At 41.3% G+C, this 25,885-nt stretch overlaps 1 protein-coding gene across 2 annotated transcripts; it reads left to right on the top strand.

Annotated features, from left to right (window-relative positions):
* MAPK14 (mitogen-activated protein kinase 14) lies at nucleotides 1–24,490 on the top strand. 2 transcript variants are annotated; one of them, XM_042013388.1, is made up of 12 exons: nucleotides 1–320; nucleotides 7,136–7,265; nucleotides 9,404–9,462; nucleotides 9,836–9,947; nucleotides 10,470–10,499; nucleotides 10,936–10,983; nucleotides 11,430–11,544; nucleotides 12,505–12,576; nucleotides 20,184–20,263; nucleotides 20,783–20,861; nucleotides 21,143–21,316; nucleotides 22,104–24,490. In XM_042013388.1, the coding sequence occupies exons 1-12, from the start codon at nucleotides 205–207 to the stop codon at nucleotides 22,169–22,171; spliced, it is 1,083 nt and encodes a 360-aa protein (XP_041869322.1). In that variant the 5' UTR covers nucleotides 1–204; the 3' UTR covers nucleotides 22,172–24,490. The 2 variants fall into 2 exon arrangements, with proteins under 2 accessions (XP_041869322.1, XP_041869321.1); XM_042013387.1 differs by lacking the exon at nucleotides 20,184–20,263 and adding an exon at nucleotides 18,074–18,153 and having other exon boundaries at nucleotides 3–320.
* Nucleotides 24,491–25,885: the final 1,395 nt, after the last annotated feature.

The following is a 25,885-nucleotide window of genomic DNA, read 5'->3' as shown; positions in this document are numbered from 1 at the left end:
GCGGGGGCGTCGCTGCTGCGGGGCTGCCGCCACCCGGGAGCGCTGAGGGGAGGGAGCGAAAGAAGGAAGGAAGGAAGGAAGAAGTCGCTGCTGCTGTTGCTGCAGGAGGAGGAGAAGGAGGTAGTGGCGGCGGCGGTGCTGTTGCAGCCGCGGGCAGAGCCTCCCCCTCCCGCCGGGCCGGGCGGGGCGGGCTCCGCAACCGAGATGTCTCAGGAGCGGCCCAAGTTCTACCGGCAGGAGCTGAACAAGACGGTGTGGGAGGTGCCCGAGCGCTACCAGAACCTCTCCCCGGTCGGCTCCGGGGCCTACGGCTCCGTCTGGTGAGTGCTGGGAGGGGACCGGGCTGTGCGGGGGAGGTCGCGTTAGGTCGCTGCCCCGCCCCTCGGCCCCCTCTGCCCTGCAGGGACCCCCGGCGGGATCCGTGCGGAGCGGGCACCGCGGCGAGCGGGGCTTCTCTGTCCCCCGGGGGTTCCTCTCCCCTAGCTCTTCACCAGCCTCCTGCAAGAGGCATTTTTCCTCCCGGGTTTACGCGCGGTGCTGCCGGGAAGCCGCAGTCTCGTCTTTGGAATGCGTCGGGGATTGCACCACATGGCAGGTGGCTCTGAAACATTTTTGCAGGGGAAGATAATAATGTGTCGTTCCCGGCCCCCCCCACCCCCCCGCATGATCTCATATGGACATATTTCAGTGTGGTTTCTTGTAGTCAGTAGGTGAGGAGTGCAGAGGGATGGAGCCTGGTAAGCCGCCCCATAGCTGGCTTTGCAGAGCTGAGGGCTTGGCAGCTCTTGTCCCAGTTACTTTCTGGACCTGAAGGATAGATTATACTTAAGGCAATTGTATTTTTATCTGGAATTTGTTGATAAACAAGAAGTAGAGGGAAGGCTATGAGGGCTTTTGTATCCCTGACTTGTTATAGTGGATTTACAAGCGCCGATATTGTCTTGGCAATAAGAGATGAACACTGGAAGACTCGTTTTATTGCTACAGAATTACTGCAGTATGTGCTCCCAGAGAGAGTAAAGTCCTGGTATGAGACCTGCAGAAATACAGGGAGCTTGAAGAGTTTAGTTTTTAATGCTTACCTAACAGGAACAAGCCAGGCCACATGTGTGAGGTACAGTATGTCCTTAATTTGTAGCTTCTCTGCTGAAGTATGGTGGATCATTAAACATAAATGGAGCTGCATACTTTGCTTTAGTTTTAAGACAAGGTAGTATTTGAATCAGTTTGACTCCAGACTTTACCGACCATTTAGTAAAGTGTTCACAGATTACTGCCTCCTTTGACTAAGAAACATCTTTCACATGAGCATTCTGGTTTTTATTCCCTGTTCTTTGGTTCTGTCAAAGTGCAGTCAGAATTTTGAAATATGGGTGCATAATTACGTAGCTGCTTTGCTGTTGTGTTCGAGCAGGCATGCATATGTTTTTATGAACATAGTGTGCAAATTTATGTTATGGATATAATTTTTATTATAAGCAGGGATGCATGCTGCATTCTGCTAGTAAAGAAAATAAGTTGCTTTGCATGTGCTACAGTTTTAATGAAATACTCTCAGCTGATCTTAACTGGTTATAAAATTGTTGGTAAGTTGAGCTTAAATAACATGCATTTCTTAAAATGCTGCGATTGAAGTGTGCAGATGCTTGCATTTTATAAAATTAAAACAGGCTGGTCAATTTTGTAGCAAGAATAACCAGTATACATGCTGAGGTGTTTTGTTTATTTTGTTTTTTTTGAACATAATCATAGAATGATTTTGATTGGAAGGGAATAGACAGGTTTCATTTGGTGAAAGAAGGACCTTGTCGACACAGCTGATAAATACCCCTGTATGTGTCACAGAGTTATGCAACTCCTGAAATGTAATGGGAAATTATTTTGCTTGGTGCCTTGTCCTTTGTGTTTTAAAGTTGATCCTACATCATACACCCCATTCCCTTTGTCTTTTCCCCCTCCCTACAATCTCTGCTGTACATGTAATACTTGCAAAGTTTGTTTTCACAATCAGTAACTAAAGAGTTTGCCTCATGAAATTTCCTGTTTTGCTGTGTCAAAACTTTCAAAGATTGTGCAACTTTGTTCAGACCAAATGAAACAGTTTTGTATTGGAAGCAATTTCAGACATGTGGCACAGATTCTTTTTACAGTCCATGTTAATGGCTTCCTGTATGTTCTTCTAAAAATAGTTTTCAGAAAAGATACAGTGATATGGAAAGTATGTCAGAATTGAAAAATTCAAGAAAACAAAAAAAACCTTTGCATATTTATGGTAGTTTATTAAGCTCCAAGCAGTGATGCATATTATTTAGAGTATTCCTGCAAAGACTTGCTCCGCTCTCTGTCCCTTTAGAGATATTTTTTCTCCCCAATAAAAAGTGACCTAGTGTCATTTGGGACTTGGAGTTTGGTGTATCCCTGTTGGGACAGTAAATACTGCTGTTTTAGCAATCCTTGAACAAAATGGTTAAATATACTTCCATGCATGTTCAGTGCATTATTATATTCAAATGTAATCAAATTCTCTGTTGTTTTAGTTGTCAAAATGAGGCATTTGAAAATGAAGAATCTCTAGAAAGTGGAGGGGAAAATGAATAAAAAAGAAAGCATTAAGCTGGCAGATGAGTCACTTAGACTGTGGTGCTGTTGTGGGCTGCTTGAATGTGCTGTGAGTATGGCTTGGAACATGCTAATACACAAACCTGACTCTTGTGGAGTCAGTGGATGGAGGGAGAGGCATTTTCTGCAGCAGCCTGAGTGAGACACCTGAGACGTGTGCCTGAAGTGAGAGCATATATTGCAGTGTTTTCTGAAGGGTGATGTGCAGTGTTGGAAGAAGGAGGTTCCAGTGGCCAGCTCAGGTATTTTTCAGGATCCATTTTTTAAAAACTCGAAGTGTTAGAGATACAAATAGGGATTCAGTTCCAAAACTTTGAGAAAAATCTACATGTATCCTCAGATTGATCCTTACTAAGTCACGTAACAATTGCCGTGGCATCTGTTGTTTGAAATGCTGTTTCATTCATTCTTGCAACAGTTTTGTATATTTATACAACACAGTCTTTTGCATGCTTTTGTAACCATGCCTACATTGGGGGAAAAAAATGGTTCCTGATATATCCATTTTGTAATATTTCACGTAAGGAGGAGAGGGACCTAGACAATACAAATCTTGCAGTGGGAAGTTGCTGAACAGAGATGGGATTGATTGGTGACTCATGCTTTGGTTGGAGGATTGCTTCATTTCTTGCGTGTGCTGGAGGGAAGTCTCGACTCCTGGCATCAGTTCAGCCAGCTCTGAGCTAAGCAAAATGGTGTTTTCACAATTTTTGCCATCAGTTTCTGAGATGCTGTGAAGCACATTTGGTATATTCTTAGTTTACTTAATTGTTATATTTTTAGCAGCTGTTCTTTGTTGTATTAATGCATTTGTAAAATAATGGGCTTGGTTTAATTGCTTTGCAAGCTATCTGTATTGCCTTAATTAATTTGGAAATAATTGAACAGCCAAGACTTACTCTTCCTCAAAATCTTGTGTAAGATTTTTTTTAGCTTTTTTTTTTTTTTTTTGGTCGACTGTCAGGTGATACAGCCCTTTCAAAACCTGTGATTTCTTCCCATTTCAATCCACAGGTGTACTAACACTGAGTCTGAATTTCTTGGATACTGAGAATTCCCAGAGAAACATTACAGATTTAAGAAATTTTAAAACGTTAGGCTCCAGAGGAAATGAAATAACCCTAAATATCACCTGTGTAGAAACAGTTCCTCTGTGGATTTCTTCTAATCCCTTATCAAAGCATGCAAGTGCCTCCAAAGCCTGTGTGTGCTTGGAGGGACAGGTGCCTGCTCCTCCAGCAAGGTGTGGTAGATCTGTGAGGAGTGATAGGAACAGAAGGGTAAAACTGAGTGGGATGAAGCAGCCATACAGGAAAGATTGGCAGAAGATGTGTGAGGAAGGGGGAGTTGAGTAGGAGAAGGGCAGGCACAGAAAAGCTGTGAGCAGAGCTCTGAAAGTGCTGGCAAGGAGTTTGCACTGTATGGGAACTTGGGATATTAAGGGAAATTAGTATGGGCATGTGTCCTATAGGGAGATTTTTATTACAGCTTTCTTAGAAGCAGAAGCTAATGCAACACAGGAGAATGATATTTGCAACTTTTATAATGTGCTGGGAGGGTAATGACTGAAATGCAAGTATAGAAGTGACTGAAGTCAATAATGAACTGTCAGGTACTAACTGTGTTTTTTCTGTCTGATTAGGGGTCCATAAATTAACTTGAGAGGTAGCACTAAAGAGAGTCAGTTAGCTTGGGTATTTGCAAAGGCACTAGCAATGAGCAGCATATATTTAGCAAAATAGCCTTTGCATAAAAATTAACATTCTGATTATCTAATATTTAAATAAACTGTGCTCATAAGTAACTTTGTGCATCCTTTAGTTCCTCAGACTGCTTTGAATGTTTCTCCTAAGATCTAATTCGGATCAGTGGATAGGTTCTCTAAAATAATTGTTTTCTTCTACCTCCTATGTTCTGGATTCAATTCAGGTTAGATCAGAATTGTAATTTTAGCTCGCTTATGGTGAGGTGGATGCAGTTCATTTGCCATAGCACATGTAAGAGGTTAAAAAAAGGTGTGATAAATTCTGAATTTGTACTGATCTTGTTTTAAAAGGGATTTAAAACTGTGGATCATGCAATTTTTTCCTAATTGGGCTCCTTTAGCTGAAATATGATCAGTGTAATGCAGCTGTTTTAAGTCTGTGATGAAAGGCAGCTTAGTGTTCTTTAAAATGTTCTCCAGCTGACAGCTGTTCTGTAGCTCTGCACGAACCATTAGCCAGTTATCTGTATTGACAGAAAATTATTCAGCATGATTTTATCTGTGGGGAAATAGTCTTCAGGCCACAAATATGACCAACCTTCGTGTTCTGACTTTAAGTCTAGACTGTGAATGTGCAGTAATACAGAATTTTCTTTCCTGGGCTTGTGCATTGTGCTGTTTAACCAGTACTGCTGATTGCAATTCCCTTGGAGGTTGTACAGCTAGTGCAACAGCACAGTGACTTGATATGACCCCCAAAAATGTCATTAGAAAAAAAAAAGTGAAATTGAAATTCATCTGAATCCTGAAAATAGCTTTTGTCTGTCTGGTGGCTCTGAAATTTCAGTATTTTGGAAACTGAAAGAGAAATTTGACTCTGGAGCTGTGGAGGTGGTTGAGATGCAGAGGATTCCCTTCTTTGCAAGATGAAAGAGTTACTGGTATATGCTGCATTTTGTACCTGAAATGTTTGCAAACTGGTGAAGAGTCATGACTAATTTATAACAGCATGTGTTGAATGATGATGACTATGCTTACTTTTGCTCTAAGTCCTAGAAAACACCTTACATATCAGTAAAATACTGGCACGTAATTTCAGGCCGAACTAGGGATATTTGAATACTGCAAGATGGTGAATTTTACCTGAGGCTGAAAAAAAATTGAATTCTACATTTCATGAAGTATTGCTACTTAAATATTGATTATTTTTTTTTTTCTAGTGATGTGTGAAAACTTGACAATTTGAACTCAACATTAAAAAATGAATGCTTGATGGCTTCTTTTGTCTGCCAGGCTGAGGTGTAAAGGATAACTTGTATGTGGAAGCAGTTGCTAAAGGGTGTTTTTTGAGCCAGTGCGATGTAGCTTGAGTAATTCAGCTCTGGCAGGTTGCTGCTCCTGTGACCTGGTGTACTCCTGTGTATTTTCCAGAGAGCTCTTTCCGCTGTGTGGATGCCCTTTATAGAAAGGGAGATGCTTGTCTTCCACTGTGCACAGTGGGTTTTTCCATTCCCTGGCAGGGCCTGGGGGAACGGTCACCGGTCATAGAAGGGTGCTGGTGTTGTGTTTTCTATTTCTCATAAACTTCACTTACCAATTCCTTGGAAACTGGGCAAATTTGAGATAAGGAGTCTTTTTGCAGGTTTATTCCAGGTGGTTGCTTTAACAGTAAATGACAGCTACATTTATTTCAAATCGCTCCTTTGGTGGGGTGGGTGTTGTGGTTTGCATATGCAGTTGTGGGTTTATTCTAGGACAACTCGTGTGATTTGTTTTGAGCTCCATTAGTTAAGCTTTATATTTCACACTTTACCTTTATAAATATGTAGCATTTATTTTTGCTTGATGTTTATCAAGAACTATGCATACTCACTTTTAAATGGAATCAGGAGTTCACCTGAATCATAAACACAGCAGGAAAATCAACCAGTATTGTCCTTGTATGACTCTTTACATTCCATACTTTCCCCGTATTTGTTGTCTTGAGTCAAGTGTTGATTTCACATCCTCTCTTTCTCCTCCTTCTTCCTTTTGGACAGACCAGAGCTTTATAAGTTGCATAAGGAATTAATTCAGAAAATATAATTTTACAGTACAAAATATATATGTGCGTGTGTATATAGATATTTTTAGTTGCTGAGTAGGATTAAATAAGTTCTCATGGACTCTTAAGAAGAAATACTACTGTATGTACAAAGTTTCTGCTAAAGGGACAAGTTTTGGTAACTTGGAAGCTACGTATCATTTATTCACATGCATTTTTGTATAACAGAACTTGGGGATTGGATGTGATTTACTGAAGAAATTTAATTTCAGCTTCAATTATGATTGACAACAGTCATAATTGATTTTATTAGGCACAAGTCTTGGATTTTTGTATGGACTTAAACCCTGAAAATAGTATTTTGAGCATAGCATTTTTTGATCAAGTGTGGGGTATGAAAGTATGTTTAGGAATTGTGATACTATTTATAAGTACTCTTCTCTCCAGAGTTTTACTGCATAATTATGTTTAAGAGCACTTTAGACAGAAGAGTCATAAACATTTCTCTTTTTTTCGACAAGATTGTCCTTTACTGTGTGGACAAGACTCATATTTTAAACATTTTCTGCAGAAACCAACAGTTGTGTAAATATGTGGGGATTTTGGGTGGTGTGCAGGTTATGGACCAGGATACCTAGAAATCATTTTCATTGGTGAAATGGTGTTGCCTGTGACTCAATGTCTAAATAACTCCATCTAGAATAAGTGTGGATTTGAAGACGTTCATAAAAAGTTGATTTTGTTAATTTGGTTACTCTCTGTTGCAGTTCTGCCTTTGACACAAAAACTGGTTTGCGTGTGGCTGTGAAGAAGCTCTCCCGGCCATTCCAGTCCATCATCCACGCCAAGAGGACCTACCGGGAACTGCGGCTGCTCAAGCACATGAAACATGAAAATGTGAGTTGAGGGAGAGGGTAGGAAATGCTTTTCTGAAGCTGGACCGAGCATCCATCAGGATTGCATTTAAATATCTTGTTGCGTGTTTTTTTCCTAATGCTAAATGCAAAGCTTGCGGTAGTCCAAGGGCTTACAGCTGTGGAAAATCATGCAGAATAACAAAACCAACCCCAAAAATCCCCACAATAACTAATTTTGTATTAAAAAAATCTTAATATTTTCTAGAATAATCTCAAAATTGTTATTTAGCAAGTTCATAAGGATTTGGGGCACAGGTGGTGTCACTTACATTCTCCTGGTTACTAGTAGTAAACTGCAGTTTTTGTTGTGTTAAGCATTTATTTAAAGAAAGAAAATCCCAAAGCTTGTTTTTAGTGTCTTCTGGAGTGTTTCTAATAATTTTTTTTGCCTTGCCTGTTTTAGAAAGTTATGAAGCAGACATTCACTAGATTGCTGTGGGTAAAATAGGGAGGAAAAAAGGGGTGGTGATGAAGGGGTGGAAATGAGATGGCTGTTCATACAAGCCATCCACTTAAATCATCAACAAGGAAACAAACCAGAAGTGTGGCAAATGTTATGTTGAACTATTTTTTGGTAAAACTTCCATTTGGTATAGAAGACAATTGCCTGACCAGTCTCCTCTGTCTATGACATTACCATGCCAACATATTTATACTGCATGGTGTTGGGAGCAAATTCTGTGTGCAGTGGAGTGAAAATTCTCATAACGAGCTCTTGGTAGAGCTGTCAGAGCATCAAGAAGAAAGGAAGGCTCTTGATTTCTTTTGTCCCAGCAAACTCTGACTTGACAGAAGGGCGATACTCTTTGGACATGAGCTGAGCAAAGCCAGGACGTTTACCCAGCACAAAAAGCCAAGCAAGCATAGTTTCATTTTAAGGATCTCCTTGGCTGGTCTGTTCAGAGCTTCTCCTGTGGCACCAATGGTTATGTGGTGTGGTTTCTAACCACTGCAATCAGCAGCTGGTATCCCATAAATCATCTTGATGTTTTTAGTGTGGCTCACATCACAGGAACTTCTGATGCATGTGTGTTACTGTCAGTAATTCTTCCTGTGTGATACCATTGTCTCAGCAGTAGAGGTAACTTTTGATCCTGCTTACTATCCATAGAACTCTCAAGTGCTTTGGGTTGGAAGGGTCCTTAAGATCATCCAGTGCCACCCCCTGCCATGAACTGGGACACCTTCCACTGGACCAAGTTGCTCCAAGCCCCATCCAACCTGGCCTTGGACATTTCTAGGGATGGGGCAGCCACAGCTGCTCTGGAAATCCATTCCAGGGCCTCGCCACCCTCAGAGGGGAGAATTTCTTCCTAATATCTAATGTAAATCTACCCTTTTTCAGTGGAAAGCCACTACCCCTTGTCCTATCATGACATGCCCTTGTGAAAAACCTCAGTAGTACCCAGGAATTTCTTTCTGGACCTTTTCTCATAGCTGAGATATTCTTCAAACAGGAAAGCTTTGATTTATCTGTTGACACACAAAAAAAGGCTAATCAGGCAATGAAAATTAGTTTGTGACTACAACTGTCTGAGATTCATTAATATTTTTTGATTGGCATTGCAAAGAGCCGATGTAGCTTTAAGAGTAAGGAATAAAAGGAAGTTAAATCATTTTTATAGAGAGAGATATATATTATCAGTTCATCACACCATCATTTATCTGTGGGAGGTTTATCTAGGTTGTGATTTAAAAATCCTGCAGATGCAGAGATGATCAGGTCTGGTTCAGGCAGGCATATTAGTGCTATTGTCCTGACTATTCAGATCTCAGTTTTGAAGAAAAGCATTTGGTTTTATGTGGCACAGAACACACCAGCAAGTGTGGAAGATGTGGTGGTTTGAGGGACTTGAGCATAAGGTGGTTTTTCATATCCTGTATCTAGTTCATGATGATCTTGAGCAAATAAATGGAGCTGCAGAGCACTCACATGTCTGCATCAGGTTTTGAAATTCTAGGAGGCCTCGTTAGCTTGCATAAAGCACAACTCTGAACAGATGGAAATTAAACATCTACTGGAATAAGTACTTCAATGCCACAAAGGATCTTAGTAACTGTATCAGAGTATGCTATAAATATATTTCACAGCTTTTCTCTTCACTGTTTTCTTTTTAGGTGATTGGCTTGTTGGATGTGTTCACCCCTGCCAAATCACTAGAAGAATTCAATGATGTGTAGGTAACTTCTCTGAAGATTGCAAAAGAATATCTTTTGTATCTCCTCATGCCTCCCAGATTATGACAGAAATATTTGTCTCTTTAATTTGTCTGCCATCATTCACAAATAATCCTGAATTCCAGCACAAAGTTACAGTATATCCTAAGGTATTGGACTTGCCAGACTTGTCCACTTGCTGTGTTTTACTGCCCAGTGCTGTTGGAATCACTGGATTAATTTCCTACATTACTTAAAGTGTCACGGTCTATGTTTCATTCAACAACGTGCTTTGGGACAGTCAGCCCTGCCACTGGAGATTTATAGGGGAATTTTTATCCTAATCCTATTCAAGAGATTGCTTCACAGCCCACGTGTTTGCTTTGTTCACAGGTACTTGGTGACACACCTCATGGGAGCAGATCTAAACAACATTGTGAAATGCCAGAAGCTCACTGATGACCACGTGCAGTTTCTCATTTACCAGATCCTTCGTGGACTGAAGGTGAGTGACCCTGTCGTCCCTGAATGGTGACAGCTCACCGTGGGGGGTGGAAGTTCCTGGTCAATGTTACATCCTCAGAGATTCAGATGACTACAATCTGGGGCTTCTATAACTTCCCTAAAGTATTGCAGGATAAGATTTTATTTTTGTTCTTTCACTTCTGCCTCTCTGGAGCTCTGCATCAGTAAGGTTACCTATCATTTTTATGTGCTCCTATGGGCAGAGTCTGGGAGATGATGAACTGTGATGCCCTCTAATCTGCTCTGGCTATGAATTTTCCATTTCTTCAGTTTTGTTTACTTGTGTTGTTCTGCTCGGGTGGCAGCACTCCTGGGTGTTCCTAAGGAGAGGCAAACTGGAACACCCACCTGCTTGAAACCCACAGACACACAGCTGGTTCCTTCTGCAGACAGACTGTAGCATCTGAATTGTGTGGGCTGGGGTAGGGCAGTATTTTCTAGGGAAGAGATGAGGAGGTGGCTACTTGGACTGTTACATAAATTTTGTCACCTTATTTTACAGTACATCCATTCAGCTGACATAATACACAGGGTGAGTATTTATTCTAAGATTATTTCCTGTAGTGAAAGAATATCTTTAAAAAATGAAGCATAGAATTTTACAACGTAGCACCAAGAGAAACAAGAAAAAATTTTCTGAGAATTATTTTTGGTTAAATAGTAAAAAGATTGAACAGGGGAAGTGGTTGTCAAGATCCATAATTTCTTTTCCTTTGTGAAATAGCTTTTCTATTAAATATAAATATGCAGCACCAGTGTTGCAATAAGCCTTTATACATTTGTGCTTATATGTGACACCTCTGAGAACCACGGGAGAAATATGTGACTCTGTGATAAAATAATTTATCCAAAGTTAGTATTTGCACTCAGTTAGAATCTGTATTTTTATCTCCATTTACAATTTTACCTACTTCAGACTTGTGAAACAACACATATACCACTGTTAATGTTGGTGTTTAATTTTTTAGGATTTAAAACCTAGTAACCTAGCTGTTAATGAAGACTGTGAGCTAAAGGTAATGTAATTTAAAAAATCTGATTTGTTTGATTGAGATTTGAGTGAGTGCCATGCGAATGTCCCTTGCAACTAAAGTGTCAGAATAATTCCTTTTGAAAATACTTTTGTAGAAAAGCAATAATGTGCTTCCCAGCTGTAAAGAGTTGTAAGGATGTGGTTTTTGTACCTATTCCTGTTTTTAGTGATCATCATGAAAGTGAAGAGTTAACAGCTTTAGTATGTGTTTGCTTGTTTTGGAAACAAGATACCCAGACATGATGCTGATTGTCAAGTCCTACGCTGTTCTAGCCTAGTGTCTTTTCACAGGTTGTGAAATTCAGTTTCATAATCTGCTTTTGCAGCTCTCCCACCTCTCCTCTCCCCAGTTCAGTGATTGTCTGGTTGGTTGTGCTGGGTTGTTTGCACTGTTGCCCTGCAGTAGTTGGTGTGTTCTGTGTTGTGTAGATCCTGGATTTCGGCCTGGCCCGGCACACGGATGATGAGATGACCGGGTACGTGGCCACCCGGTGGTACAGGGCTCCTGAGATCATGCTGAACTGGATGCATTACAACCAGACAGGTAATGCCTTAGGCCAGCACAAGACTTTTCTGTTTTGTCAAGTTTCTGAATTGGGGGGGGGGGAAAAACAGAGGTTGTCCTTGCACGTGCTCCCTTTCATCTGATTGCATAAATTGGCACTCTTGGTAATTGTGCTTCAGAATTGGTATTTGAACCACAGTCTGTCAGATGGAAGTTAAGAATCACTGTAGTAGCATTCACAAGACTTCTTTAAATTGTAACCTTTGAAACTGCAATCAGCAAAATATTGTCAGCACTTAGCCCTTGCTTTTCCTAGCAGAGTGGTTTTTAAAATAAGTGACTGGAATGTATCTGGTTGAGGAGAATGTCTGGAGCTATAGCGCAAAGAAATGATAAAAAGTGTATAAATCTCCCATTCTTTCCTCTCCTGTTAGCCACTTCTTCACAGATTTATCTTCCTCACACTTTCCAGTATCTTCTCTCCAGCAGTATTTGCAGATCAGGCACAGAGAAGAAAATCAAAGTCTGAGAATAGGTCTTGTACAGGAGAGCACCAAAGAAATGTGCTACCCCAATTTCATATATCACTACCTTATCTTTCTCTTTTCCCCTCCTGCACCTATATGGCTTGTCTTGTATCTTCAGTGTAATAGTTGGTGGTGGTTTGGGTAGAATTTATGTAAGTCTACATGCAAATCCATTCCTCAGAGCCCTCTTGAACAGGTTTCTTCCTCTTGGATGGTTTAGATTCATCCCCAGCTCTTTGGTGTTCAGGTCATGCTATAGTCTGGAAAGAAGAGTTGCCTGATCTTGAATTCTGTTATTTGTACAAGTTTTAGATGACACAGAACAGTATCAGTTAGCTTGCAATGTATTTCAGACTGCTTCAATGCCTAAGACTATTTAAGGATGGAGTTGTTGGCACTGGTTGGATGGGGTGATTCTGCTGAGACTGTATTTTTATGCATCATGTTTTGTTTTCTGTTTTATTTTGTTCAGTTGATATTTGGTCAGTGGGATGCATTATGGCTGAACTGTTGACTGGAAGAACATTGTTCCCTGGCACAGACCGTATCCTTTAGAAATAATTTCTTTTTTGAAATTGAAATTAGATCTTCCTTTTCCCATAATTGATGAGAAAAGAAGTTCTGGGTTTAGTTATGGACTTTGTTTTTAAATTAATGGCTTCTTTTACTCACAGTACAAGGAGGCAAGTTCTTGATTTTGCTGCACATCTGTTTCCCTTTATTGTCTGTTGTCATCACTAGATTTACATACTGTTTGTATCTGGGAGTTACTTTCCTTTAAGTTTATTTAAATTTATTTGTTGAGTTTGTAGCTAATACTTGCATGGATGTCTGCCAAGAATCCTCTCATGCTTCAGGTTTCTTGTAAATGTGAAGCATCCCTTCTGGCCTCTCTTCTTTTTATCCTGGAGGTATCCTGGCTGTGAAAGCAGGGGGTTTGCAGATTCTTTAGTGCCAAGGTTCTCATTAAAATTGCTCTGAAATGTTTAAGTTCCATTTCCATGCTTGACTGTAAACAGACTGTGGACCTTCTTTCACAGTGTGCTTGTACTGGTGTGAAAAATCAAGCTTGAATAAGATCTTTCCAAAGTATTTTTTTTTTCCTTTATCAAAGTGGACTGGGTAGGACACTTTGGCAAATTTATGAGCGGACTTTGTGAGATTTGGTCATATTTTCCCCAGGAAATTGGAAGTGAGACTTGATGCAAATTGTTAAAATTTTTGTTCAGCCACACAAGATAGGGGTGTAATTTACTACTGGCAAGATTTTTCATTGCCTAGAAATTGGGCTTTTATTTGCCAGAGAAAATTACATTGCCCACCTTTTACCAAAGTTTATTATTTCAACCACTGTTTGTTTATTTTAATAACTTTTGTTAATTTGTTAGTATCTATGTCAGTTAATTCAAGTATGTTAGCTCTTGATGAAAAGAAAGCTGGTATTGGAATTGCTGCCTTTTGTTTAATGTTACCTCCAGAAACCATCTGGATTCCAAAACTCACTCCTAAGGAGAAGCTCTCATTCCAGCTCTTACAGTGTCACCTCCCTTTTGAATGTGCTTTAACTTTATCCTCTCCTCTTTTTCTGCTTGACTCCATCTCATAATTTCTCTCTAAATTTGTCGAATTTGTTGTACTGTACTGTGTAGTCATCTCTGCTGTATTTTTCTATTGTCAGAGACAGAAACTGAATTAAACAAAAGCTGGTATATTTTTATCTGTTGATTCAGCATGTGTAGGTTGGTTTGGACAGCTTTTTTTTGTTTCTTTTAAGAAAAACTGAGATACCAGGAATTGTTCATTCAAACAAAGCAAAAGTCTTGAAGCTGTTGCCATTATTTGACCCTAGCAACAGTGACACTTTAGATTTTAAAGAACTTGACACTTGCAACTAAAATATTTGCTAATAGGATTTGCAATGTGTAAGAAATGCTGCATGATTTTATTTTGTGATTTTTGTGAATTGAACAAAATGGTGATTTTTCCAAGTTTGAGAAGTTTTTTTCTCCAACTCTGTTCTTAGTTGTAAATTAAAGCCACTAATATCTGCAGTGCAAAATAAAGTTTACTCCTAGGATCTAATTTGTTTGCTTTATCATAATAAGGTACTTCACTAATTTATCTCTCCCAGCGGATGCTTGTGATGATTTACTTTAAATGCTCAATTTCTTTCGCAAATGGCAGTAATGCTTTTTAATTAAATGCTTTTTCTGTTCTGAGTTGCTTAGATTTAAGAAAAACAGACCCAATCCTTTCCCATCTTAAACAAAACTCTGTAGTACTGTAATTCTTCCAGTCCTTCTGTGTGGTTCCCCACTTTGTCTGTGCTTTTTGATCATGAGATTAAAACTAAAAGGGGAGCAGGGCTGGTTCTGAATCTTGTTTGTGCATGGAACACTTACCCAAGGATTAGAAAGGACCCAGGCTGGCAGCTTTCACTCCAGTTTTGCTGATATCTAAAGATAGTAAGCAGAATTAAGATGGGTCAGTTCTAGTTACTTCCTGTCTTGGAAGGCTCTTTGAAATCTTTATATATGCATTATTTTAGGAGAAAGTTGAAGGAGTTTTCCAGGTTCAGATCCTGTTGGGTAGTTGTGGGCTCTTAATAATTTCATTGTACCCACGGATTGCAGAGGCTCTTGTTCCTCCTGTAGTGTCACTGTGCAGCTGCTGACTTACTGACTTTGGAATTAGTATTAACATGAATAACTCAAGGTATGTTTGCCTTGTCTCCAGTTGCCAAGGATGTGGTATATCCAAATCCACTGCAGTTCCACAAAATTCCCTGTGCACTTGGAGGCAATGCGTGACTTTGTGTTGCTGGAAACTGCTCCTGTTTGACAACTGAAAATTTGAGATAGTTCTTGCTTTTTGGTTTCAAGATGTAAATTTTCTCAACTCTGTAGCTTTACATTTCCAAAATTAGAGTGACAGAATATGTAATGGCTTCCCAGGATGATCATCCCCGCTGTTCAGATGGTTCTCTTGTTTGAAGTGTTGGTCCCTTTCAGCAAGGATTTAGCAGAAATGCTCTGATGTTATTTACAGTCCATCACATATTTCTTTGTACAGCCTGGGGATGCACCTGTTCAGTACAGGTAAGCTGTAAGCTCCTTTAATCAGGTAAGTAATAAAGTTGTACTCTGAAATGATGATCTTCAATGCTGTCTGTGATGATTATGCCACTGAGAAATTAATATTGAGTTTAAACTCTAAATCTGTAGAGATTCTGAACACAGCTGTAATTGTCTTAAAGCAAGAATTGAGATACTCCTACCAAAAAACCCCTGTGTTTAATTTGGGCTTAGCTCTGCCGGATTGCTGAAGTACTTCTAATTTACAACGGAATGTAAGGTAATTGAATTATTCCTGTTGTAATCTATGGGTAGAAGTATTTGGATGAAAGATGGATTTCTAATACTGGTAAAATCTGTGCCAGGAGGCGGAGAAGGGATCAAGACTGTGGGAAAGAAGTCAGAGACCAAAAATGAGGTGATGAAAATCAGAGTCCTTCAGGCACTGGACTCTGATCCTTGTGAGTCCTTTCCAACTCAACATATTCTGTGATTCTGTGCATGGGAGGCTTAGCTGAGGCTTTCTTGTTGGTGTATGTGTCTTATGCCAAGATCAGTTTCTGTTAAACACATATATTAAATTTTTACAGCTCTTGTAATGTGAATGATTCATACAAGTAAGTAGGAAAGTTGACTTTGTTTGACAATTTGACTTGCATAAAATCATATAAAGTAAAAATAAGAATATCTAGATTTTTCTTGTGCTAGTTTAACTTTTTCTGTATGTTTTAAGTTGACTGTTTTCCTTTAAACTCCGAAGAGTGTTTTTATTACTATTTTTATTCGGTAGTATGAGACTTCCATGATAACTAACTAGTCTGAAATTACATATTCTTCTGATACACCTTATTCTTGCTTGTGGTGGCAGCTAAAACAACTTTGACCTTTGCTTTGCCTGGATAAGCTCTTACAGTCTTGTGAGATTTGCTGCTGGTGGTGATGGCAGGTTATTTTCTGACTTTTAGAATCCTTCATCAGTCCTTGGGAGTACCTTGAAGATGGCACTTGGGGTTTGCATGCTGTACTTTCCTTCTCCATGCACTTGTGGTGGTGTTTTTCTTCTGCTTTGCATTTACTAACTCTCTTTCCTGTCTTTAATTGCTTGTGGCTCATTTCTCTGGGATGTGATGGGTCCTCTAGTTAAAGAATGTTGTAGTTCAGCAGGCCTAAAACCAGAAGCAGGGTTGGGTTTTGGCCTGGCTGTGACAGTGCCAGTTCCATATTCTGTGGTTTTTCTTGTTTATCTGAGAAGTATCTTCCAGTAGCAAACAGGACAGCAAGATTGCTGGCACACCTGTGCACAGGCTTTTAAATGCCTTTAAAATAACTTAAATATTTAAACTGAGCTATGGCATGTTAGCATTCTAAAGTTTGCACTTCAACTGTTGCTTGTACAAGAATAAGTGAAAGATGTAAGAACTATTTTAAATAGCTCTGAAGAAAATCTAATTTAAATGAGCCAGTTGTGGTTAGTAGAGTGTCCTTTGCTAATTCTCCTACAGCGGTGGATATTCTGATTTCATTTTCAGCATTGCCAGTTCAGAGTTAGCAATTCAGCTATGCTAAATACAACTAAATATTGGATTTACTCTTAGATTTTGAGTGTTTTGAGTAGCTAGAAGTTTGCCAAGTAACTTGACAAGTGAGAAATTAATTCAGCTGTTCTGACAAAGTGCTATTTCCAGGGCTCTTAATTAATTTGATATATAAAACTTTAGGCCAAAGTTTACCTCAAAAGGTGAAGGTTTTAGCAAAGCATTGATGATTTCCTGTATATAGAGTTTGCCAGTATTGCAAGAACTCTTTTTTTTCTAGTTTTTTTTTTTAAACAGGTGACAGTTTTTGAAGTTCTTGTAGTACCTAAAAGATACTCTAAGAAGGAACTGCAGCTGTATCTTAAGCCCTCAGGAAGGCATTGATCCCAGAAAAGAAGATTGTCTAAAAAAAAATTCTGTAACTACTTTGGTGTCATTTTAAAGGCAAATATAAACATTACAGACAGTCTGACATCCCTGTGGAGGATGATCCAGGGAAGAAGGGAGATTATGCGTTGATGGTTTTAAAAAGGATACTTTGTGTCTCCTTAGTGTCTTGAGACTTAGACGTAAAACAGTGTCTTTGATGGATTTTTCCCCCCCTCAGTTGTGTGTTTTGTCACCTAGGCCTTGTTAAAGGGGACAGCTCAGACTGGCTTGTGGCCTGCTGGGAGCTCTGTTCCTGGTAAACATTCTTTCCCTCTGCAGTGTCCAATCCTGAGAGCTTTCCACAGAGATGTATTAAACCTGAGCCCATGTTCTGTTTCTCCCTGCTGCTCCAGCCAGGTCTGTAGGGCAGAAGGGGTGTTCAGGTTCTTTGATCCCCCTGCCCTGATGGTCCCCAGGAGGTTCCAGGGCAGGGCCCTGTGCCAGCTGCAGCAGCTCAGCTGCCCTGGCCATGGGCAGGGTGTGCCCATGGTGAAGTGATGCTGTAGGGTACGAGCAGGGTCCAGTCATTTCCTTACCTTCTGAGTTTTACAAGTGGCTGAATTAGCCTGGAAGGTGTTCACAAAAAGCCTTGACTTTCTTCTTAATATGAGTGCCTACCCTTTTCAGCCTTCTGCTTTACTTCAGCTGTCACTAATGCAACCTAATCCTGCTAACTGCAGCTTGGTGTGGGGCCTGAGGGGGTGAAGGGAGCATGGAGATTCAGCCTTTGCCAGTGGGGCAAAAGATTTCTGCTCCCAAATAGTTCAGGACTCAGTGCCCGATTCAATGCATGTGGGGTATCTGTAGACAAGATGTTCAATCTGTCTGATACAGAGAGAGCTCAGCTATATTCAGTTGTAAACAAGAGGAATGAATATGGTTTGCCTAAAATAGCTTTTCAGTCAAGGCCTTGGCAGGAATTAATTTTCAACATTAATAGGGTGATGTGTTGCGCTTTTCATTTTGATTTCTCCCAGCATTTTCCTTTATGGTCCATCATTAGATATTGATCAGTTGAAGCTCATTTTGAGACTCGTTGGAACCCCAGGGCCTGAGCTTTTGAAGAAAATCTCCTCAGAGTCTGTGAGTTTACACTTTGATTGTAATATCTGCCCTTTCAGAAGTCCCAAGTTTGTGTGTTGTTCTCCTGTAGTCTATCTGTAGAATGTGTTGGGATTTATTTTCTGTTATTTTTCTTCCTTTGCAATTCTTTGCTCTTGGATGGCTTTAAGTTCTTATGCTTTGTGTATTTGATCTTTATTCCTCTTACCTCTGCCCATGGTATGATTTCATCCTTTCATTTTCTCATTTTACTGCTTCGTGACTTTTCTCTCAGTTTATGGGTTTATGCTTTGTGATCCCAGGTATTACTGGGGAAGTATTTTTCACAGCTAAGAACTTGAGGCTTGTCTCAGTTATTATTTCTTCAGATTGTGTACCCAAGGGTCTTTCTAAATAGGAGCAGGTGTGTTATCTTCTAAACACACACAGTCCCTTCTGTAGTGTGATTAATTTCTGAAACACTGCTGCCACTATCTTTGTTTTTGTAGCATAAAATGCCTTTTAGGTGCCGTTCTGTAGCAGCTATTGCAGGGCACACAGTAGAGTCTGCTGAGCATATAACTACTTGTGCTATGTAGGATGTTGCTGTATGGGGCCCTTTTACCAAGGGAACAGCAAAAAGGCTTCCTGCAGTCCCCGTTTGGGAGGGTTACCTCTAGTACAGCACAGCAAGTGGCTGAAAATAATCCTGAATTGTGAACTTGTGCAAAGACAGTGTGAAATGGCCTTTAATTCTACCTGTTCCTGAAGGTAGAGTGAATAAATCAGTGCCAGGGATTAGCAGGTGAATGCACAGTGAGCACTGAGGTCACTGCTGTTTGTGAGGTGCAGCAGAGGATCAGAGCTCTGGAAAGTGGTGATAAGATTATGTTGTGCTGCTGCTTAATGTTCTTGTAACAGTGACTGTAAATACAAATGGGAGATTAGCCTTGAATAACACCTGCTGAAGGTACATGTGCAGTGCAAATTGGAATAAATTGGTCAACTTGCTGGATATCCCATCAATGTAAAAAGCCCTGGGATGTTCCACCTTTGGAGAGGTTAGAGCTGAATAACCCAGACTGATTTGGTTGCCCTGTGAACTGACCTTAAGGCTGCTCTGGTGTTTGAAGTACAGGGGATTAGCAAGAGACAGAAGGTGGAAGGTTGACTAAATTAAGCAAAAGATTAATTTGCATATGTAAGTTGAAGTGGGTCTTTTTTTAACTATTATTGCACAATAAAAATAATAATTGCTCTTATCCAGGTCTGAAACAAGAGTCTGTTTAAAAAAAAAACAAACCAAAAAGCAGTAAAATACTGTTTCTACTCTTTTTTTTTTTTTCCCTTGTATGGGGAAAGCAAAACTCTTGAATGTTTGATGGTTTTTAGTGTGTCACTATAACAAATTCTGGTTTTCTGCTGCATTACTTTACTTACTCTCACTTTCCCTGTTCACTGATACCTGCTAACTCTGTTTTATGCAATGATAATGTTTTGCTAATTTTGCATTTAATGCCTTCTGTCACCCAGCCCATGTCAAAGGGCACTCAGAGCTGTTCAGAAGGTGTCAGTTGTGAGCCAGTTTCACTTTGCACCACAAGAAACTTAAGCACTTTCTATGCAGCAAGAAAAAAAAAGCTGGTAACCAGTGCAGAGGGTACAGTTTTTGTTTCTGTTTCAATTTTTGTCCATTTTCCTGAAGCTGTCTGTAGCTGCACAGCACAGGGAAAAATGTTGTGGAGTAGCCTCTGCCAAAGGAAACGTCTACTCTGATGGCTTAAAACTGCTGGGAAATGTGAACACAACCTTGTTGTAGTGTAATGCTACTTCCATCGGACAGAAGTACTTTCTGTACTGGCAGTTACCAACTGAGCAGTGATTCTCCATTGCTTTAAGTGTTCACTCGTGTAATTGCTGAACATTTCACAGGTAGTTGAAAAAATTAGTGGACCCTGCCTGTATGGCTTTTGCCTTGTGGTTTGCAGAAGAGATGCTTTTGTGTGCGACTGTTTTCTGTTTGAAATGGTTTTTGCACTGTTTTTAACAAAGCCCTTGACGAGGCACTTAAGATATTAACCAGCTTCAGCAGATCATGCGTCTGACGGGAACGCCCCCTGCATATCTCATTAACAGGATGCCCAGCCGCGAGGTGAGATCTGAGCAGATGAAGGGGGTTTGCAGGGCAGGGCTTCACTCTGAGTGTTCACCACTTGTGGAAATGAAATGCTTGCATGTGGCATGGGGTGGGCAATTAACTACCTGCTCTTCTGCAAGATTTTTGTTCTAAAGGAAGATGTGAGATTTGTACAGTGCGTGCTCAACCACAGACTTGTGAGCCTTGGGAGAGCCTGGCTGTGAGTTGGTTTTGCAGTGTCTGCTGTGTTGTGCAGCTCAGCAAAGGACAGCAGGCTGCACCCAGCCTTGCTGGGACACCAGGGAATCGGCTCTTCCTGCACCTCTCTGCTTTCCAGTCTTACTTTACCACAAGTAATGTCAGCTCTTCCTCTGTCTTGAGTGCCTTAGTTGGGACAAGATAATGCTGATGTGCTTAGTGTCAGAGTAAGCAAGGAGACAGACCATAATAACCAGTGCTTCAGGATGGTTGAAAAGTACTTGGTCTTTCTGCTGGATATTGTCTGATACTTCAACAGAGCATTTATTTCCACAGGCAAGAAACTACATCCAGTCTTTGTCTTACATGCCGAAAATGAACTTTGAAAACGTGTTTATTGGTGCCAATCCCCTGGGTAAGACTTGCTTATTAAATTCTCCTGAAACTGAAGCTAGCATGTCCTGGGACACAAAGATTCCCAAAGCTTTGTTCTGACTGCAGCAGTACTGCAGAACAGGGTTATATTTATGAAGGATGTGTAGGCTGAGGGTGTAAGTGGAAGAAAATGGTGGATGATGGGTGGGTCCTGAGAAACTACAGATTCCTCATATGTGTTGGGCTTTTAGAAGCTTTACATTTCAGAGTAGAGTCACACAGCTCGTGTGAGAAATCCTCTCTGTCTGGTTCTCTTTGCAGCCGTGGACTTGCTGGAGAAGATGCTGGTCCTGGACACAGACAAACGCATCACGGCTGCAGAGGCGCTGGCCCACGCCTACTTTGCCCAGTACCACGACCCAGATGATGAACCCGTGGCAGATCCCTATGACCAGTCCTTTGAAAGCAGAGAACTTGAGATTGAAGAATGGAAAAGTGAGTCTGGGGGAGGGGAGAGAGAGCCAGTCAGCTTCTCTTGTGGTTGTAGAGTCATAGAATATCCTGAGTTGGAAGGAACCCACAGGGATCACCAAGTCCAACTCCTGGCCCTGCACAGACACCCCACAATCCCACCCTGTGCATCCCTGAGAGCTGTGTCCAAATTCTGGAGCTCTGGCAGCCTCGGGGCCGTGCCCATTCTCTGGGGAGCCTGGGCAGTGCCCAGCACCCTCTGGGGGAAGAACCTTTCCCTGATACCCAACCTAAATCCCCCTGGCACAGCTCCATCCTCTCCCTTGGGTCCTGTCCCTGCTCACAGAGAGCAGAGATTGGAGCCTGCCCCTCTCAGATCTTGATGAGTCTTCCCTCAGTCTTCTCTCCAGCCCTTGAGCTGAGGTTCAACTAAGCCATGGTTAGAGGCACAAAAGAAAGTGATAGAAATGTGAGCATCCTGTTGATCCTGAGGTCCTTACACTGAGTGAGTCCTTACCACATGCTGTGCACATATTTAGCATAGTCCCTGGTAACTAATTACTACTAGAAGCATACAAACATATCTTTGTTTTCAAACTTACATCTCCTCAATGCTCTGGAAGTATCTTTTATTGTTATGTTAGTCTCTGAGAGTGGTGTAACCATTCTTTTCTTCTTTGTCTTAATTAAACAATACTTTTTGTTTAAAATAGTGTTAGAATATTTGAGATTGCAGGTTTTCTTGCATGAAGGTGTCTAGTAGTGCTATCATAGTCCTGCTGCTAAGTTTCTGTCCCACTTTTCCCCCCAGGCCTGACTTATGATGAAGTAATCAGCTTTGTGCCACCCCCGCTTGACCAAGAGGAGATGGAGTCCTGAGAAACTGCTCTCTTCTGTTTGTCCCACTTCACTGTGAAGGGAAGGCCTTTTCATAGGGACTCTCCGATTATCGTTCAAGTGCCTCATCACAACAATATTCTCCTTAGTGGAGGGGTTTTGTGTGTGTTGAACTGGGGAGGGAGGGGGGAGGGAAGAAAGCTGAGTCTATGTAAACATGCTGCATGCTCTTGTATTCTGTGTACAGCCTGGGGCAAGCCTCTGGAGACCTGTTCTGACTGCACTTAGTTCTTCCAGAGTAACAGTGCACCACCAGTTTGCACTGCTGGGGCAAAGTGGGGAAGGTGACAGTTCAAGGTTTGGTTGCAATCATTGCCATTTATCAATTCTCCTACAACTGAGTAACCTCAAAGTAATGAAAGTTGGTTTATAGGCTTAGAGGGTCCTCTGTTTTCTTCGGACTGAAGGTGGGGTTGAGGGATGTCCTTGTTCAATGCCAGGTGTCTGATTTACATCCAGATCTTCCTGGTACAGCAGAGTGTGGAGGCCTTCCAGTGTCTGATTCTTGGAACACGAAAAGATGATGTTTGAAACTGTAAATATGTTTGTGCCTTAAATGAATGGGGAGAGAGGGGAAAGGAAGTCTGGGGTGGAAATCTGACCCACTGTTCTTGAGGGTGAAGGCTCCCAGGTAGCCAGGCATGAACTCAATGTAATTGGGAAGTAACTTTGAGGCAACAACTTCAACCCCTGGATTGGGTATTCCTGTGTTTTACCCTTTCCTCCTCCTCTTGTTCTGAGGCTTCTCAGCATTATCTCCCAGGAGACAGAGGTTGGGGAAGATCCTTGCTAGCCACACATTTGTGTATTCTGTTCCTTACAAGGTGGTGTGTTTTTGCATGTTGTAGCTGTATGTGCATGTAGAGCTGCTTGATTTTTGTCCTTACTTTTTGGGGATGGCACTGGAGGCAGTTCAATCATCAGTGAAATGTTTACTGAGTGCCTCAGGCAGTGCCATAAAATCACAGCACCCTTCCTCCTGTGCTGCAGCTCCTTGTGAAATACCTGCCATTCTAGAGGCTTCAACGAGGGAAGGATGTCATATCCAGCACCTTTTTCTTTGTTCTGACCTTCTCTCTGCAGAGGAGGAGAGCTTGGACTGGAGGGTTTCTTGTGAGATCAAAAATGTAAAAAATGTTCTTTAAAGAAATGACTATAGTATCTTATGCCAGAACTTAAGTTATTTCCTGAAAAGATTTTTTTTTTTTTTAGAAGTATTGGAATCCAAAACAAAGAAATAAGCATGCATAAACACACAATCACCCTTTCACTGTCTATATCTATAAATACAAATATTTATATACATAAAACTAACATTTACTAGAAGGTTTTTTTATCCTCTCACATAAGAGCTTCTTGGCTATTTCTTAGCAGGTTGATCTCTGCCCAAGGAAACATGAGAAGGGAGTATGTTTGAATACAAACGTGGTTCAAATATTTTGTATTTTCCAGGACTCTGCATGAGTGAAGTGCCCAGAGTTAGAGACTGGCAGGAGGGGAGGTTTCTCAGCATGTTTGTGTGCTCCATCTGTAGCTGGGGAGCTCAGGAGCCCAATTTTAGGGCTTCTGGAGGAAACATTTTTAGACTTTAATTTGTCGCAGGCATCCTGTGTGGGCAATGTATCCGTGTATGTGAGGAGAAAGGCTTTTGCAGTATTTTGTATTCTTGTTACCTGTGGGGCAGAGAGTGTTTTTGTAGTGTTTTTGCCCCATGTTTGAAGAGGCAGCACAAAGGGATGGGACGTGGATGACAAAGCCATTGATTCTTCCCAGGCTACTTCCCAGCGATCTCTTCAGGCCAAACGTTTATTAAAGGTCTGGGCTGAGATGAAGAGAGCAGCTCTGTTGTGCTCTAGGATAAAACTCTCCACAGCCCAACAAAATCAAGACAAAAACCCTCCCTTTTCTGCTGGGCCAGCAGTCTGGGTATTCAAATGAAAATGTAGATATACTATGTAAACCTACAGCAAGATTATTTTTATCAGCCATTTTATGTGTAGATGCTACAGTGTGATTTCATGCGGAAATATTGCTAAAGATTTTTAAAAACTATCGGTGTTGTGTGGGTGTGGGTGTGTCTGTGTGTGTGAATGGTTCATTGGAGTCTGTCCTCTGAGGGAGCCCCTGGGGCACAAACTCCCTGCTGCCAGTGCCGTGCTGCTCAGCTGCCTGGGCAGGAGCTGCACCCAGAAGACAAGATCTGCTATTTTGTTCCTATCCATGGATTTTGCTGTAATTGGTTTTGCCAGATAAGATGTCACAATACCACTGGTTAAAAATAAAATCTATTTTTCAGATTTACTGCACTGCTGGTACTTGGAAACCTCCTGCACTAAAGTGTTGAGTTTTAGCATGGTGTGAATTTCTCTGCTGTGCTGTGGGGGATCCGGGGTGTGATGGCTGGGGTGGGGGACAAGGCCACACCTTGGTGGCTGACTCTGCTGCCACGGGGCTTCCTGTCCGTGTTTGCCCCAAGTGAGCTCTTTGCTACAAAAATAATTTGATTATGACCCTGATTACTGGACACAGACACACCCCCAGCTTTTATTTTCTGTTTCGTGCAGGGTTGCACTAATTCAACACAAACAGAACAACATCCTGCTGCTTACCTGGCCCTGGGACCCTCCTGCAGCAGGACTGGGTTGTGCTTGTTTGCTTTTTATAAGTGTTTGCTTTTTTCCTCTGCAGCTGCCATCTAGTTGGTGGTGGAAAGATCACCACAGTGGAGCTTTTCCAACTCCTCTTGTCTATCAGTGTCACTCCCTCAGAAGAACTTGGGTTCACCAGAGCTGTTCTTCACACTCACACAGCCCACAATCACTGAAGTTCTAGGCCGTGATGAACCAAGGGAGGTGGTGCTGATCCCAGTCAGGCAGTTGATCCCCACTCCCACAGCAGCTGATTTGAGAAAAGATAAAGAACAGTGCTGGGGGGGGTTCTCTCAGCTCCATGAGCCTTCCTCTTCACTTTGCTGTCTGCTGGCTTCAGGAGGGGGGGACCAGTCATGTGTTGGTTTCTGGGAGAAAAAAAAAATAATTCCAAACACCCAAGACTTACAATTCCAGAATGTGCTCAGTTACAATATATCCTGATCAGCAAAAAAAAAAAAATACTAGAATCAGTGAGAATTGAACTGGGGAAAAAATATACACTACATCTATAAAATCAAATTACTTGACTCATGAAGCTTAACAGTCAGGGTGCAATTCTCGCAAATTATCGTCCAACTGTGTTCCAGTCAGTGATGGGGCCATCACAGGTGTGAACAACATGCTGGGAGTCTGGGTAGGCCCATGATGAAATGTTTATTACTAGAAGGGAAGCATGGGCAAAATTGTAGCCCTGGTTGTCACCCCCAGCTTCACTGTAGAGAGTGCCTGGAGAAGGATTTTTGAGTCATGCCGCCACTTCTTTTTGTGGACTTGGCAGAGTTGGGCTCACAGTAAGACTTGATCTTGAAGGTCTTTTCCAGCCTCAAGGTTTTCATGATTCTTAAGTTCCCTGTTTGATTTGGTCACTGAAGTTAACTCATCTTTGTACAGCCCAGACATGCCCCAGCTATTCAGGACTCCCTAATTGGGTGCTGATTGCCTGCATGTGCACAAGCAGCTGAGCAAGGGTTGTGTTCATCAAATAACCGAGGAGTTACATGTTTGCTTAAGGACCAGGAGGTTTTGCTGTGCCACCTCTTGCTCA

The sequence above is a fragment of the Corvus kubaryi genome, unplaced genomic scaffold (assembly GCF_017639235.1).
Source record: "Corvus kubaryi isolate FWS band 111438036 unplaced genomic scaffold, C.kubaryi_AGA036_p1.0 split1-37355, whole genome shotgun sequence".
NCBI classification, from domain to species: Eukaryota; Metazoa; Chordata; class Aves; order Passeriformes; family Corvidae; genus Corvus; species Corvus kubaryi.
Note: the sequence above shows the minus strand (reverse complement) of the source record. Positions and strands in the feature narration are given on the sequence as shown.